Below are 16,978 nucleotides of genomic sequence, written 5' to 3' on the forward strand. Positions count from 1 at the left end.
ATCTTACATAAATCATGTAATAAGTAGTATTTTTCATGTTGAAATGAATGTTAGCCCTTTCATTAAAGGTTTTCCCTAACCTACTGTTTGAGGGGAAATAGTAGTTTAAAAAATACTACTAAATTTTAAAAAAAGTACATTAAAAGTAAATGCTATAAACTCAGAAAACAGCAGCATAATAATCTTGATGATCTCAGTTTTATTTCTTGCTGATGCAGGAGCTGCACTGTTCAATTTCTCAAGGCTTATTTTGGTTGCATTATAAAACTATTTAAATTATAATCAGATCTTATTCCTTGAAGAGATGAACCATGATATGCAGTACCAAGTATGAATATTAAAATTTCTTTTCTCTTAATCATAAAATTTATGCAAATAACAAAGTAAAATATAAGAGGCGGAGAAAGTTATCAGTCTGCTTTGTTTCTACAGAGGCCCTGGAAAACTGAATCCACACATAACTCCTTATGCAAAGTGCTTTTAACTCATCTTTTCTTTATGCAACCTAGCAAATCATTCTCTTTTGGCAACTTCAAAGTTGCAGCTGTTTACTGAAGGGTGAGCCTCTGCTCTCAAAGCAGAGACTGAAAGTTCCTGTTACCGCTTTGATATAGAACAAGAAGCATTCTAAAATGCCAGCTGTGGCTTTTAAAGGTTACCCATGGGATAAATGACTTATCTCACAGAATGACATGAATCAACCTGTGTACACAAGTTATGTCAAGACCGCCTGATATGAATTCAAAGCTCTCTTGTGAAATATTTCTCTCAGTTTTGGCACCGTTATTACCATCTGTTACATATCGAGATAGAAGAATTAGGTTTTACATAGTGCTTTTCAGAATGAGGTATCTCTGAAATCTTTGCACAGCATCAAATTAAAGAGAGATTTTATACAGTTATTGAATTGAATCTACACAATAACTAATTCATCCAACATCTACATCCAACCTTCTGTATAAGGATCTATTTTAGTAAGATCCAGATTCCTGGCAAATAGACATCTTTCTTTCTCAATGGCTCAAGAGATACTTGATGTACTTTTAAATTTTCTCCAGACAGTCAACTGTTCAAAAATTCAACTGGGATTTTATTTTATCCAAAAGGACCACATGATATTCCTAGTTTCTTCTACTATGAGCACAGCCAGTCTAGATTTTTTCAGATATTTATGCATGTCAGTTTTATTTTTAAGGGGGGGCAACAATCATTAAAAAGGCCCCCAATTTCAATGAGAATTTAAACTAGAATTCTAATCCAGAAGGAAGGTCAAAAGTTTAGTCACTGTATCTGTGAAAAGAACAAGATACACATTCATTTGAGTTTATATTTTTCTTTTTTTTTTTTTTTAAGCCATTTCCAACATTGCATTCCTTTAACTCCTCTCCAGAATGAGGAATGGACAGGGAAATTCACAATTGAGTAACAAGTTCAGCAATTTTTTTCCTTTCTGAAGTCACAAATGGCAATTCTATACTAGCTTAGCCTTGAGCTACATAATATACACACACCAAAAGACATGGGCTAGTTACTGCATGTTACCATCCAAAACTACTACAATGAAAGCTTACCAAATTCCTTGTGCCATCAGGAGCAGCTAGATGGCACTGAATGTAGGAATTAAAGACTTGAACAGCATGTTGGGTAAAGAAACCTTTATGGAAATGTTTGTCATCTTGGACCAAAGTAAGCCAAGATTCCAGCAACTTATCATATGCCTCCATATAGACCATGTCATCTTTGTCAAGCTGTAAAAGATGAAAAAAACCCCCAACAAATAAAAAAATCTTATTATTAAACTAAACCAGAGGAACATACTTATAATTATCATTATTTTACAGATGTTCTTCTACTGTTGAAACAAACACAAAAAAAGGATCTAAGGATAACTAAGAAAATATCAGAATCAACTGAAGCAATGCATCGAAAAGGTCACTGCAGCTGTCATGTCTGCTAGACTTTAAAAACCTGTCAATATGTTTATTTCTCTTCATCTGATGTTGCATATAGATTTATAGGTATTCCACTATCTCTGAAATAAAGTGAGAGAAGCTTGTTTTTAATTATGCATGTGCTTCTATATAGTACATAAGTTGCAAAAGGAAATAACTTCTCTTGAAAACAAAGTCCTGAGTTGCAGGCAAACTAAAGAATTCAAACAGTAAAGTGGTCATTTCTTTTAAAAAGTATTTTTCATGCAACTATCAACCTTTTGTTTTGATGCAAAAATTGAACGTTTGTAAATACATCCAACTTCAAAAAACTTCAGTGTGACTGTACAGATAAACAGTCTACTAAGATGTTGTCTTAAGTTTGAACCAACAGACAGCTGAGAGAAGTTACTCTGAGATAGCAGAGGTTAGTAAAATGGTTCAATGATGAAATAAAGAGACATTAAGGCCTTAATCATGCTCCAGACACAAGAATTCCTGACTTCCAGTGAAGTTACAAACATGGTCGGATGAACAGGCAAGGAAAAGAAAACACTGGCTGGATGACTGATTAAGAGGAAAAAATGATATCACATTGGAAGCATTCCAAGATAGCTTCACAGCATCCTTTTGTAACTGCAAAGCTGTCATATTTCCAGAAGTTAAAATATGGCACATACTGATGCAATTGTGAAAATAAAACCTGGAGATGACAAGGAGAGAGGCAAAACTGTATTCAACACTAATGCAAGTCATAAATTTAGGAAGGACATCACAACATATCTTTTTAAAACTTACATAAAGGATACATTAATTTATAGACAGTAATTCAGTCCTGAAGTATTTTTACATATATGTAATACATTTACATCTATAATTTAACATATATGACTTTTAATGATTTTTAATAATTGAGAGCATAAACAAATAAACAGACATGTTTTTATAAACAACAAAATACCCTCAAATATAGTCAACTCATTCATTTGAATTATTTCAACACTTAGAGATATTCTCAGAAGCAATCAAGGGCTAATAAGTGCCTCCATAAAATAAATACCCAAACAGTAGAAGGATTTTATCCACATTGAACCAATCTGGTCCCAAAGAAACCTTACTAAAACATCCCAATCCTTATTTCAGATTAGCTGCTGCTAGGCTACCAAAGATGTCATACAGGCAAAGTGCCATGCTGTAGACTGGGAGCTGAATCATTTTGATGGATCAAAACTCAGATCTTCAAGAGAGGCAAGATAAACCCAGTAAATTTAAAGCAAAGATGCTTAATTCCTCCTAATTTCCTCTATGGGAAACAAAAAGAAATTTGGTCCTTCTTCCTTCCTAGTTTCCTGACCCTTTGAAGAAAGAACACTGAAACTTTGTCAACCAGCAACAAGATGCAAAGAGTTGGAAGCACAGTGGACCAAATTCAGAATGATCTCTGCTATCACATGATATGTGAAAAATATCATGAAACAAGAACAGTGCATTAATATTCATTTTGCAAAAAAGAAGCCTTTGGTATCATTTTTATCGGACGTTTCGTCCAACATCCTGCTCATACTCTTCACTAATTCAGGTGAACTATTTGATTGTACTTCTGCATAAGCATTAAGTGTTGAGCAAAGCAGAGCATAGCTGTGGATGAGCATCCTCTCTCACACCCAGTTCCATTAAAGAAGAGATTACTGGTCCCCCATAAACTAACCCTCAGCACTGTTGAAGCTTACTGCCCTCCCTCCATCAGTGTGGCTGGTTCAGGAGAATGTTTCAACTTCCTTCAGCTGATCTTCCCAGCCCAAACTAGCAGGTTAATGTGAAACAGCATTCAAACAATGCTTGGATTGTGGGGTTTTCCCCATGATTGAAAATCAGTTTTAGATGCTTTGAAGTAGTTTGCAGATTTTGATTCAGGATCTCCATATTTTGACAGTTTTCATAGTAGGTCTTCATCTAAGTAGATTTCTTGTGCCTGATGGGGTTTCTGCCACGTTCACATGACATATGCTGGCATATGAAGTAGCAGAAATATGGGGAAAATACTTTACCAACCAGCAAAGCTGAAGGAGTACATCTGCCTGCATTCTGCTGCATTTCATATTGCTGAAAAGCTCACGGAATATTATCTGAGGATTCTACTGAGCCCAACACACATGGTATTTTATCTGTTAGAAAGCTCTTAATACAGACAGCACATGAACTCATAGAAAATATCACTGCATGCATTCTAAAAGAAACTTGGGGAACACATTAGCCACAGATAATGTGCCAGGACACTCCTAAGCCAAAAGACTGTTTTCAGGGAGGCAAAGTAGTACTTCTATAGGCACAGCATGTGGTATCATTGCACCAGAGAGTGGTACAAGCTCTTGCCGAGAGACTGTTTTAAATGGCACCATGTTGAGCACCGTTTTCCTTAAACATGACTGCATATTCCAATTCTCAAGTAACAAGATGCTAACTGAGGAAACAACACGCCTTTAGCTCCTTTGAATTTAAATGATAGCTGCCTATGGTTTTGATGAATCTTATGAAGGCTTCAGGAGCATTTCTAAATATATTGGTGAACACTGGAATATGTATTCAATATTCTACTAGAAAACCTCAAAAGCACACAAATTTTGACCAATGAAGTTTGGAAAGAAGCTTTATTTTAGATTCTAAATGTAAACACCAATTTTTTGATTAAGACATAAAAAAAAAAATGAAAAGTTTAAATGAGCACTGGGCAAATACAATATATGTTAACCTTGCAGAGAAGACATGATCTAATGTTCTGCAATGAATGTTAATTAATACACCTGTGCTCTCTGGTAAAGAAACACGTCCATCAACTTTGTAACTAATTACTTCTAAAATTATTTTCAAACTCTATCACTACACCAAACTGTTAAAGCAAAGAAAATCATCCTTTCTCATGATAGCGGGGAAATATTGGTTAGTATCTTGAGAGCCTCATTTTAAATCTATAGCCACTGCACATAAATAATTGAAGCACAAGATTATTCGCCTTAATTCTTACGTTATATTCCTTAAACTATGCGTCCTTGGTAGTTTTTATTTTTAATGCAACTTTTAGGCGCAGAACACTTGGGCTATACCAACTGCTCTTTAATGTTAGAATCAAAGCCTGAAAGAAAAAAAATCCTCTTAATCCCTGTGTTAGATTTGCACACACAATTACCATTGTGTCAGCAATGAAGGTATGATCTGAACAGCTCAGATATATGATGTTAACAACAGATCTTAACAGCTACACTCACTTAAAACAGAAACTCCTGACTCAGAACTCTAGGCAGCAGTTAAGTTTCAGTCTTGTCCATATGTTCACGTAGTCATTTTAAACTTTCAGGACTGCAGCTTGTTCGTTATCTACAACGGCAAGTCAGCAATACTTCAAGACTTTAATATTTTAAATTAATCTATTCACTTAAAAAATAAAGATGCACTTTAAATCAAAAAGAAGTCTGAAAGATGCATACAGTGTGCAATTATGTTCATTACACCGTGTGAAACAAAAAGAAAATCCTCTCGTGTATGATTTCAGAAATATCTAGGACAAAACCACTGAATTCACAACAGTTATTAACAAAATAGTCAAATTCTCATGTCACTTATGCTTATCACAAATACAAGTGAAAAAGGTTACCCACTTTTTTGAGAGCAGCTACTTACCACTTCTTCCAAGGCAGCACTTCTTCCAAAAGAACAGGTGAGGTGTGCGAGGCAGTTAACAAATGAAGAGAAAAGTTCATTTGGAATGGCCGTTAAAATATTGCGGGGAAATACAGTTATCAGATTGCTGATAATACTGGAAATTCCCACTGCTTCAGAGTCTTCTATTTCAATTCTAGAGATAGAAATAGCAGTTTTTTGCCATTAAGAAAATTGTTAAAAGGGAATTGGTTTTGTTGATACATTTTCAATCAATAAATCTATTTCATAATAAGCACCACCTACTTTAATCTGCCCTTTCTCAATTTAAGCAATCCAACAGCAAGCACAATTTATATCTAGAAATAAGCAAGCCATACCACTTCACCACACAGATATGCTACAGTCCAAACTACAGATTAAAAGATGCCATCTAAATTTAGAGAGCAGGCATACATACCCATTGATAGTATTCAGTAATCCCTCAATGAAGTGTGCCAGGTAATCAACTTGAGAACCTTCATCAGGAAAGACTGGCCCGTGCAAAGACGCCAGCTGTGCCAGGCACTGTAATGAATCTTGGGCCATATCTGTATCTTCTCTGATTTTTCGATGTACCTTTCAGGAAGTGAGGTCATTAATAATACATGAAAACAGGGTGTTCTTACAACAGTCACATGGCTCTCAATCCAAAAGAGCACACACCAAAAAAAGCTTACTATAACTTCCACTCAGTCTGAAATACAAGGGTTTCTGCAACTCCCTAAACCATGGCAAACATCAAGATCGTGACTCAGCTCACACCATCTCAAGCCTTGAATTAACTCACTGAAACTAACATTTAGTTAAGGCTCACCTACATGTTGAAAATTGAACTGTCTATTGAATGTTATGTCTTAAAGAGAGAAACAGATGCCAGCCAGTCAGACATGCTGCTCCTTCTAAAAACAGCAATAATGACAGTCATCTCTATTATGCTAACTATGCCTAGGCTATAGAGTCTTGCTAAAGTTAGTCAACAAGTTCAATCAAGATTATATAGATGCTTCTTTAGCAGAGGTAAACACTGAAGACATATACAAAAATGAATGCATCACTTCCTTGGCAACACCCTTATATTATACAAGGCCAACAGCAAACTGTTATGTCATTATTTCTGTTGCTGAGACTTTCTAGATTTGACTCTTACTACTTCAGTAAACATATTCTCACATACTTACTATAATCAATCAAGAATAGATTTAAAGATTTTTTATTTTAGGCTTCTGCCTGTTTTATCACAGAAGATTTATTGAATAAACAAACAAACACAGAGTAGATTTTTCACCCAGGAGTGAAATTCAGCTAAATTATTTCAGCATTATACCAAAAAGTACAGTTAAAACACTTAAGCATTTTTCTGCAGTGTTATAGTTGCAAGTTCACCCAACTCATAACCAGTTGGATTAGCTGCACAGTTAATCCCTGAAAGATCAAACTAGCAGGAGAAACAAAGTCTGCAACAGAAATATACCCTCCTAATATACGTCCTACACGAGGCTGAGATTAGAAATGAAGGCTCTTGCTCTAATAGTGCAGTCCTGCCAACTTTTACAAGGTTATTAAAATTTCTCAGATCAAATAAATGAATAAAAATTACTACAATTTACTTACATTACCTCAAACAGAAGACTACTACTGCAAGCCTCAACCACTGCAAATCAGGAATCTAAAACCAGAACTGACAGCATACTGCCCTGGCTAGCATTCATTCAAAAATAATAAAATACAGGCGAGCCTTGGTTACTATTAAGTAAAATGCAAATGTATTAAAACAAATTTGCGTAGCATTAAAAATATTTTTCTTATCACAAATAAGTAATTGTAAACCAAACATGGAAACAGATATGCAACTCTGACAATTTCATACTATTAAACGAAGAAGGGTTAACATGTAAGCCAGAAAGTTATTTGCATGTGGAGGTTCACAGCTGACAGTAGCAACTGTCTGGATAGTCTAGACAGCTGTTCAGATTGTGTGTAGCTGCTGAGAGTTTTGCCAGTGATTTTTTCACCTTTTCAAAACTGCTGGATAAACTTGTAGGAAAAAAATAAAAATAAAAATAAAAATTTACCTAAAATCCTATCAAGTAAGGACATGTATCCAAACACATACTGTCAAGCAGCACTGGAGAGTTACATTTACGCTGTCTTATAACAGCTTTGTCCAAGTTTTGAGCACATTTCTCTGCTTTGCAAAAATGAAAAAGAGCCTGAGAATGTTGAATTCTCAGATCCCAAGAGACGTAACCTAAGTCAAATTGCACAGCAAATGAATTTATAAGCCAATGTACGTCGCTGCTGCACTAAGTCCTAGCTGAGCAATGATTACAAACTTCTCCCAACAGTTGCAAAAACAACACAATTTTTATCATTTTTAACATTGCAGGGCTTTTAAGTTACAGAAATTGAGTACTACATTCCCCTCTCCCAGCACTACCTCTTCTTTATCCCTTCTAACTTATTCCCTTTTAACTTTTGTGAATTTCCTTTGTGCTGAAGAAAGAGATGCAGAATTCTTAATCTAAAAGTTGATAGAAAACTACATTACTTATTTTCAGCTGTTCTGTTGAGCAAATGCTTTCATATCAGCGAACACACACTGCTCGTTCAGTCTTTTCTGAGAGCGGTTACACCTTATCTGAAAGATTATTCACTACTCTACTACTGCTCATCGTGCTTGCTTTTGTCTGACAAGTACATGTCCAGAAGTATTAAACATATAAAAGTTGAGATAACTATAAACCTTTTACTGCTGCTAATGGTCATCAGTTTAAAGCAATTAATAGGCAAAATACAAATTCAGTACCCCTAGGAAAAAGACAATACTGTCAGCTCCGATAAGCAAGCTGAAGTGAACAGAATCAGTCCTACCTGATGCAAAAGGAAGAGTCCGACAACACAGTTTTAGAACAGGAAGGAGCTGCTTTCTCTGTGGTCTGGACTATGAAAGTTGAAGAAAGAAACTTACTGTAAAGAAAAGCTCCATAACTCTGCTGTCCAGGAGGGTCTCGCGCCAGGATTCTGTTGGCTTTAGCATCACATTTTGTGAGGATTCAAACATAGCTATATAATGTCTGCCCAGTTATCTGGTGTCAAGGTCAACAATAACATTCCTACTTGGCTTTAAAAAAATCCTAGATACAACAGGATCCATTCAGAAAGAATGTAATGGAAACAAACTTTAAGCCTCTTCACATACACAGCATAATTCATGCATGAGGCCAAGGAATAAAAGGTATTAAGTATTGAAAAAAAGAATGCTCCAGGAATGTTAGATAACAGTTTGATCGCAATTATGAGACATACCATAGCGATACGATCACTTTGATAACCAGGGTGTCTAATGTGACACAGTGAGAAGGGAAAAAAGCAACCGCAATTAACAGGTGTTAAAATTTATGCAAAATAGGAAATAATTTTCTAAAAAACTTTCCTGGCAGTTTTTAAAAAGGCCTTACCAGAGCTAAAGATAGCTCACTGAAATCTATATCCTATTTTTCTAAATAGCCAGATATGTGTCACAGAATGCAGATATGTTAGCCCTCCATTAATCTACATTTTCTAATCACACTGAGAAGAACAAAAGCACAAGTCAGCACAAGGCATCATCGTATCTGACATGTTTTTAAGAGAAGCTCATGAAAAATGTGCATGCTCTAAAGACACAATTTTGCTGCACTTATTTCAGCTCTCACCATGTATTTTGGCATAGCTTAATTTAAAAATTCTGCAAATTTTCTAGTAGAGAAAAAACAGAGATATGAGGAAAAACATTTAAACAAACAGGTTCAATTCTCTGTCAGTCTGATCACACAACAGTTTTTATCAAAAATTTTTGGAAATACTTCCCTTTGTGACACCACCCATTTCAAGTAGTGCTTGCTAAGTTAAAGCAGTTTTACTAATGTTTTATTTGTCTTTCTTAAACCCCACATTATCCTCTTTGATCCCTTTCTAACCCAACCATCAGAGTAAGTAACAGCATGTTCAGCTGCACATAACTTACTTACTGGTAATGAACAGCATTACCTTTAGTAGTGTAAGTAATCTGGAACTATAAAACGTGTAAAAGAAACTATTTCTATATCTAGAATGAAATAAATTTTACAATGGTATTGTTCAAAACAGTAGACCCCTTAACTTCTGATGGGTTAAGGAAACAAAATTTAAAGCAAGCAAATAGTTTAATACAAAAAATCATGTAACAAAGCAGGATGCACAATTTCAGTTTACTTATGCCTGTCTTCTGTGTTCTGCCACAGAACAAAATTCCTAATGACACTGTGCAAAGTCACATTCCAAAAAAAAGGACTTTTTCCAAAGTACAGTACCAAGTGAACCTTAACTGGTGATATGTGTCCAGGACTGTTGTCAGCACATGATACTGTGTAAGAACCATCAGGGGTTTTCACGATAGTAAAAAATAAAAGCAGTTTCACAATTTTCAAGATTATCAATGTATGTTAAACTATACCAGATCTGCATTATTTCAGATGGAGAAAAACTAAAAGTCACAGAATTTTCTACTTTACTCCCATCTAAAACACTGATGATTGATCAAATATGCTTTGGTTCTACCCACCAAAAAAAAAAAAAAAGTGCATGAAATTATCACACAATCACATGCAAGCATCCTTTATCAAGAGTAATATTCTAAATTAAAACTAATTTTATCTGGCAAATTAAGCTATGCCTTTTTTTCTTTCCATTTAGAATGTTTTAATCAAAATGGTATTTTAAAATTGAATGTCCTTTTGCTGTGACTCTCCAATAAGCTATTGGCTTGGACATACTATCAGAAGACAATCATAAACACACTACCAATCTGTGAAAATTTTACTCTTTGTTAGGTTGAGTCTACAGAGGGGACCAGCTACAGACTGCTTTTCACATGGAATGAAAGAAGCACTAGTTTGCTGTCACCGTTTTAACAAGACTCACTATTTAGCATCCTTATCCTGTTATTTTTACTCTTGTTTCTTTGTTTCTCATGCTAATGGACTGATGACACATCTGACAATAGGAGATTTGTGGGTAAAATATCTGTTCACTGAACAGTATGACTCCACCTATCATGGAGATCTTGCAGCCATTTTCCAGTGTGTACTGCACATATGCAAGCATTAGCAGAAACTAGCTGTGGAGATGCTTACTGCCACAAAGTACTCAAGCTTACATTGTGCTACAGTTTGGTCTTAGTAACAGCAGTCCAGCTATGCCAAACCTGAAAGAAAATGGCACTAAATTACCTCGTACATGGGTGTACACAGGACAAATGCACTCTTCACCATCCAAAATTAACTTACTTGTCAAGACTTACAAAACTACAAAACACTTTTTTTCTAAGCACTCAAGCTTATGATTTAGACTTACAACACAGATAAACGATAAGCATAGATTAGTCTACTATGACGTCCTGTAGAGTTTGGGGTTTTCTTTGTTTCCAGAATGAAAAAGAACTGTAAACTACTTCTGGTAATAATACAAATGTTTCTAACATTCCCAGGTCTTCCGGGAGAGTGATTAACTTTTAACAAAATTTACTTTGAATGATATGGAAATCCAGGCTAACAAACAGCTACCAGAAGCATGTCAATGTTTCACTCATTTTGCACGACTTAGGACACTGATTCTTTCAGAGACTAGAATCTTCTGCATGAATCAGATTATTCAGTGATGTGGACCAAACTCTATTAAAAATCGTAAGAACATAATTAGATGCCTTAATGTATGACAAGGTCCATATGCTGCTTATTACTGCCCAGAGAGGAAGATGAGAAGACCATAATGTTAAGAGATTTTCTTTTATCTTGGACTCAATTTATGCATGCAGACATCAGCTCTATGCTTGGCTTTGTTTCATGAGCTGGAGAAATAAAAGTAGTTTTTTCAAAGTTACAAATTTTTTATTTTTAAACTAATTTAAGAAAAAGAATGAGGTTTTATGTGCTTCTTGGAGGCACATATGAAAACAACAAAAATAAAAAACCAACAATTGTGTAGCTTTCCTCTCATTCACATCCTCTGTCCCAGGAAGCGACTGAAAGGTGAAGATGAATATCAAAATATTTCATATACTAAGGTGGTCATGAGGGATTATATTTTACTTCAATACTTCAACAAATTCTAGTATCTGAGAATGAATCCCACAGTCTTCTTCCCAAGAGAAGAAAAGTTTGTTCTTCCACAAAACAGTGTTTGGAACTTAAAAATCAAAGCTGAGATTTCTTCTACTAGAACCCCATTTGTAAGTTTGTGCACAGAAGTGAAAAACATCTCAGAAATGCAGGGAAAACTCCTGGAGTGTTAAGGTCTGAGTATCTTTCTTAAAAGTTATTTTCATCACTTTACTTCTGCTCTTTGAAATATTTCTGGACTTTGTGCCAGTCACAGACCTGCATTTTAAAAATAAAAAAACACATTAGAAAGGTACCTGCCCTCCAGTGTTACATTAAATACTGATTTTATCTGGATTTTTAAGACCACCTCTGGGTTTTTAGATAGTGAGCCAAGTACATGGGATGAGTCTAAGGAGCAACTACCTAAAACTGCTGCAGAGGCTTGCTGCCCCCTATGGAGAAATCCTTCACAGACCTTTTCATACCTTACACTCTCAGCAAATATACCCAGCAACCAGGACAAGGAGCATATGCTTAAACGTTATTAAATACAAGTATTCTTAACAGTCACGAGAATGAAACAATGCTTTGTGTTGGAGACACTGGACTCAGATTGCAGGAACAGGAGTAGGAAGTGCAGGAACACCCAAGCTAATTTTAAACCTGGCTGATTCCAGAGCCATGCCAGTTCTGAGGCTCATGACCACCCATGTGGATTCTGCAGCTCTTGGTACATCCTGCTGCTATAGTTATGCAGCTCATGATATGCAAGCTGATCACTTCCAGCCTAACTGGCACTTAAAGCACCCATGCACAAGTGGCTGCCACACAGATGTGGCTCAGGAGTCACACCTTTCCACCATACATCAGCTACCACCCAGGGTGCTCTAACTATCACAGCAAAACTGGAAACTTAAAAACCATTGGGGCAAGAAAGCAGAATATCAGCTCCCATTCACAAAAAGGGTCATTCCTAGTCTCTTTTCCTCTTCTGGTATTAATGCTGTTAAGATGTTCCTACATTGCAAACTGAATACAGAATTCATTCAGGAAAACTGAAATGATGAAAGATTGTTAAAAAGTTCAACATCAATACAAATACGTTTAGTGCAATTATGACAAAATTCAGGTGATCTTCCAATCTTCTTGAATTTGCCCAGTCTTGTCTTAAAAGGTTGCTAGAAAGGATTGACAAGAAAACACAGTGTCCTAGAAATAATTTCTAAACATCAGGGATTTCAAAGCCAGGTCAGTTTTCACCTAAAAGCTGTAGGTGATAAAAGTTTGATAAAAGTAAAATGCAGCTCTCTTAAACACAGCTGTTTCAGTTACATTGCATTTTGCTATATACCCCTAACAACAGGCAAGATAAGTGTCCCAACACTTCATTTTTCAGATAAGAACAGACTGCTGCAGTGAATTCAGGATAATTCCAGGCTACTAACAAACACAAGGCCTACGGAAAGCAGCCATGCTGCTGAAGAAATCTATGTTGTCATTTCTTGGTACAGGTAGGATCATTTCTATAGCTCTACAACAAATGAAATCAGGGGCCCAAAACCTCCTACAAAAAACCCACCACGTTTTTAGCCAGGTAGTTCCCTGCTCAGCATCATGCTGGTGGGAGATAAGGCAGGATGCTTTATCAGCAGCAATGCCAACTTGAACCATTCCTCAAAATCAACCTTGAGTTTTCTGTGTGGTTTTCATTCACTTCCATTATGCACAACAGATGCTACCAATCTGGGTTGGACTGAGTTCAAATCTTAAAAGTCTGCAGAACTATATGGTTCACAGAACCTCCCAGACAAGTGTCTCATTCTGGCTTGAGGTTTAAAAGACCTTACAAGACAGATATGAAGAGCTTTCTTCCTTTAACTGCGTGGCCAAGGAACACAAAAACGTTCAGACAGACGAAAGCTTCAGTCAGTTCATACAACTGCCACAGCACCAACAATTCCAATGGAACAGCAATGATGTGTATTAGCAGAGTGCAAACCACTAGGTCTACATAACCTGCGTTTAAAATCCCCTATTCTACATTCACTTGAAAATTTGCCAGCTTGCCTCCGAGCAAGTACAGGCACTAAATCTGAAACAAGAACTAAAGCTGAAGTATTTCTTTATTCATGTACTGTAATCCATACATTGAAGGATAAGGGATAAGTACTTCTATGACAGCTCCTAATGACAGATTATAGACACCTTTCTGTAGATGGGAGACAGCTGCACACAATTCTTATGTTCTATTAAAGAACTTTCACATTTGAGGACATTCAGCCAAAGTCCATTAGAATATGGCTGCCAGGAACAGAAAAATCCTAAAGTCGACATGAGAAATATCTCTGGAAGTAAAACGATAGAAATTAGAATTACACCCTGACTCCATGTGATGTGTATTACCATGCCAAGGTGTATTAAAGCCCAAAAACATTCAGCTTCTTAACTGAGACTTTGGGTACTCACAATGTACCAGAAGTCAGATTCTTGAAGGAATTTTTGTCAAGGAGAAGGCTGTACTTTTTAGTACTGATCAACTGTACTTCCTTAATTATTGAAACATTCATTTAAGAAAAGATGCAGTTAAAACTAGTTCCATCCAAGTAAATAACATTTAACAATACTGTAACAGCACTGAAAAAAGAAACTGTGCAGAAGCCAACATGCCACTATCTCTGAGGCCTTCACAAACACCGGGTACACCACTATCTCAAGGTGGCAGATAAAAATAACAATAGATGATAGCTGGAAAATGAAATAGGAGAAACTGGACACGACTGAAGGGAGGCTTCCCAGGTCACTGTGCTTTGTCCTTCCTACTGCAGGCACTACATCCCAAGATAATTTGAAAATACTGAGCTCCAGTTTGAAATTAGGTAGGTTCCAGAGTTTCTTCCTCTGTTGCTCCAATGTGGTGGGTATTCCAGAATGCATCTTGCATATTTCATGGTTGCAACAGACAATGCAGACTTACTATAACTTCTCCTACAACTGGTGGCAACACTGTCCAAAACTATATTTAACAATGCAACACTTACAAAGTTGTCCTATAACAGCACAGAACTCTTGAGAAGTGGTATGTTTTGATTCAATTCCAACAACCTGGGGATTTGAATAACATGCTACTTTGCAAGAGCCACCATACAGTTAATGCACATTTATGCTACTTCCCTTTTTCGGAGGTACACGAATCTTGCTAATATTAAATAAATATACTGTAGATTACTGTGATGCTGCAGGGAATACTGAGAATCAATACTATCTTGCCAGGGGAAATACCAACTAAAGGAAAAAATATATCTGAGAATACAATGGATCATTTTACTCCATGCTTTAAGTATTAAATTCATGCCCATTGCTTCAGCATATGTACTGTCAAGATTTGGAAAGAGGACACCAAAAGGACTCCAACCAATCAATCAACACAGCAATTCTTACATTCTTATGTAATGTGCTATCTATTTAGAAACTACAGCCAAGCTAAGTTTCACCGTCCATAAGCTAACAATCAACAGATAAAGAGGTCATCTTAAGGAAAAGATTTATGCCACAATACAATCAACATGGCACTGTAAACACCAAGAGTTACTGAATCTTTGGCAGCTAAGCCCAACTTTTCTCAAGGAGGACTGAAGATGTTTCAACTTCTATGAAAACAGGTTGATACATAAAGAAGACCCAAGCTGGTGCTGTAATTCTTACAAAATGAAACATTCAGTGGTAGAAAACAAAAAGATGGTATCAGGTGGATCAGTAATTATAAAAATATTTTAAATGGATCCATTAAGAGCACTTAGGCCCATCTGATCTACAGAAATGGCCAGAACTTGTTTAACAACTGTAGTATCTAAAGTAGACTGAGTAGCAGAAAATATTATTTACCTTAAGCAGTAGTATGGCTTGCTTTGGTATTTCTATTAACATTTATTTACTAGCACCTAAATCACTTCATATTATATAGATGTATAAAGGAAAGCTGGAATTCCAAGGCTCCACATGCTGTATGTATCCATCTTTCTATCTGGCTCCACCAGTGCAAACCTTAGCCAAAGACAAAGAGCTCATGAAGAAATAAAGCTTTCACTTTTTAGCCATACCAAGATCCCAGAGACACCAACAGGTTAGAAGTAATTAAGAGCAGCACTGCAGAGAATGAGTTAGGGGTGATGATGGATAAAAACTTAACATGAGCCAACAATGTGCACTTACAGCCCAGAAAGACAACTGCATCCTGGGCTGCATCAAAAGGCTGAAGGAGATTTCTCCCTCTACTCTGCTCCTGGGAGACCTCACTTGGAATACTGACTACAGTTCTGGTGTCCCCAAATTAAGAAGGACATGGAATTGATGGACTAAGTCCAGAGGAGGCCATGTAGTTGATAGGAGGCTGGAGCACCTCCCCTGTGAAGACAGGCTGAGAAATTTGGGGCTGTTGAGCCCGCAGAAGAGAAGGTTGTGTGGAGACCTTGTAGCAACCTTCCAGTGTCTGAAAGGGGCCTACAGGAACCTGGAGAGAGATTCCTTCTCAGGAACTGTAGTGATAGGACAAGGAGTAATGGGCACAGTCTGAGAGGAGATTCAGGTTAGACAGTAGGAAGAAATTCCTTCCTGGGATGGTGAGGCACTGGAACAGGTTGCCCAGAGAAGCTGGAGATGCCCCAACCCTGGAAGCGTGCAAGGCCAGGTTGGACGGGGCTCTGAGCAACCTGGGATAGTGGCAGGTGTCACTGCCCATTTCAGGGCAGTTGGAAATGGATGATCTTTAAGGTCCCTTCCAACCCCTTAACATTCTACAATTCTGTATTTATAACTACATCAGAAGTATGTGCAGAGCCAGACTAAAATTCAGAGAGAACCACCACTGCACGATACAAGAGCCTTTCTATTTAAAATCACAAATCCACTTCCAGAGACTTTTACAAGGTGCAATAATTTGACTACAGTCTCCATTTTATAGGCACATGCACTAAATTCCTCTCTGAACCCCTGCCAAATCACTTCAGGGATGAATAGAAGTGGGATATTTACTTTTAATCCATGGAACCTTTCTTAAAGCCAATATAACTGGCATTCTGCTTTACAGATGTGAGCCAAGGAATATTCAGTTTCCAATAAATTTACTTTTGCTGCCTGCTGCATAATGAACAGACTAAAAGAAAACAAAAACACACAGGTATCACCTTCTGACTGTCACACCAGGAAAGCAAATAAAATCCTTCACAGTGGATTTGA

The 16,978-nt window shown here is 36.7% G+C and overlaps 1 protein-coding gene across 1 annotated transcript in view; it reads right to left on the reverse strand.

Moving 5' to 3' along the window:
• Positions 1 to 16,978, reverse strand: part of XPO4 (exportin 4) — an 80,918-nt gene that overhangs the window by 25,301 nt on the left and 38,639 nt on the right. The window contains exons 7-10 of the mRNA XM_014877632.2: positions 8,596 to 8,708; positions 6,046 to 6,203; positions 5,607 to 5,781; positions 1,572 to 1,748 (exon numbers count right to left, since the gene is read on the reverse strand). Coding sequence (XP_014733118.2) covers positions 1,572 to 1,748; positions 5,607 to 5,781; positions 6,046 to 6,203; positions 8,596 to 8,708 — 623 coding nt within the window. The remainder of the gene's footprint in view (positions 1 to 1,571; positions 1,749 to 5,606; positions 5,782 to 6,045; positions 6,204 to 8,595; positions 8,709 to 16,978) is intronic.

Source organism: Sturnus vulgaris, chromosome 2 (assembly GCF_052056855.1).
Source record: "Sturnus vulgaris isolate bStuVul1 chromosome 2, bStuVul1.hap1, whole genome shotgun sequence".
In the NCBI taxonomy this organism is placed as follows: Eukaryota; Metazoa; Chordata; class Aves; order Passeriformes; family Sturnidae; genus Sturnus; species Sturnus vulgaris.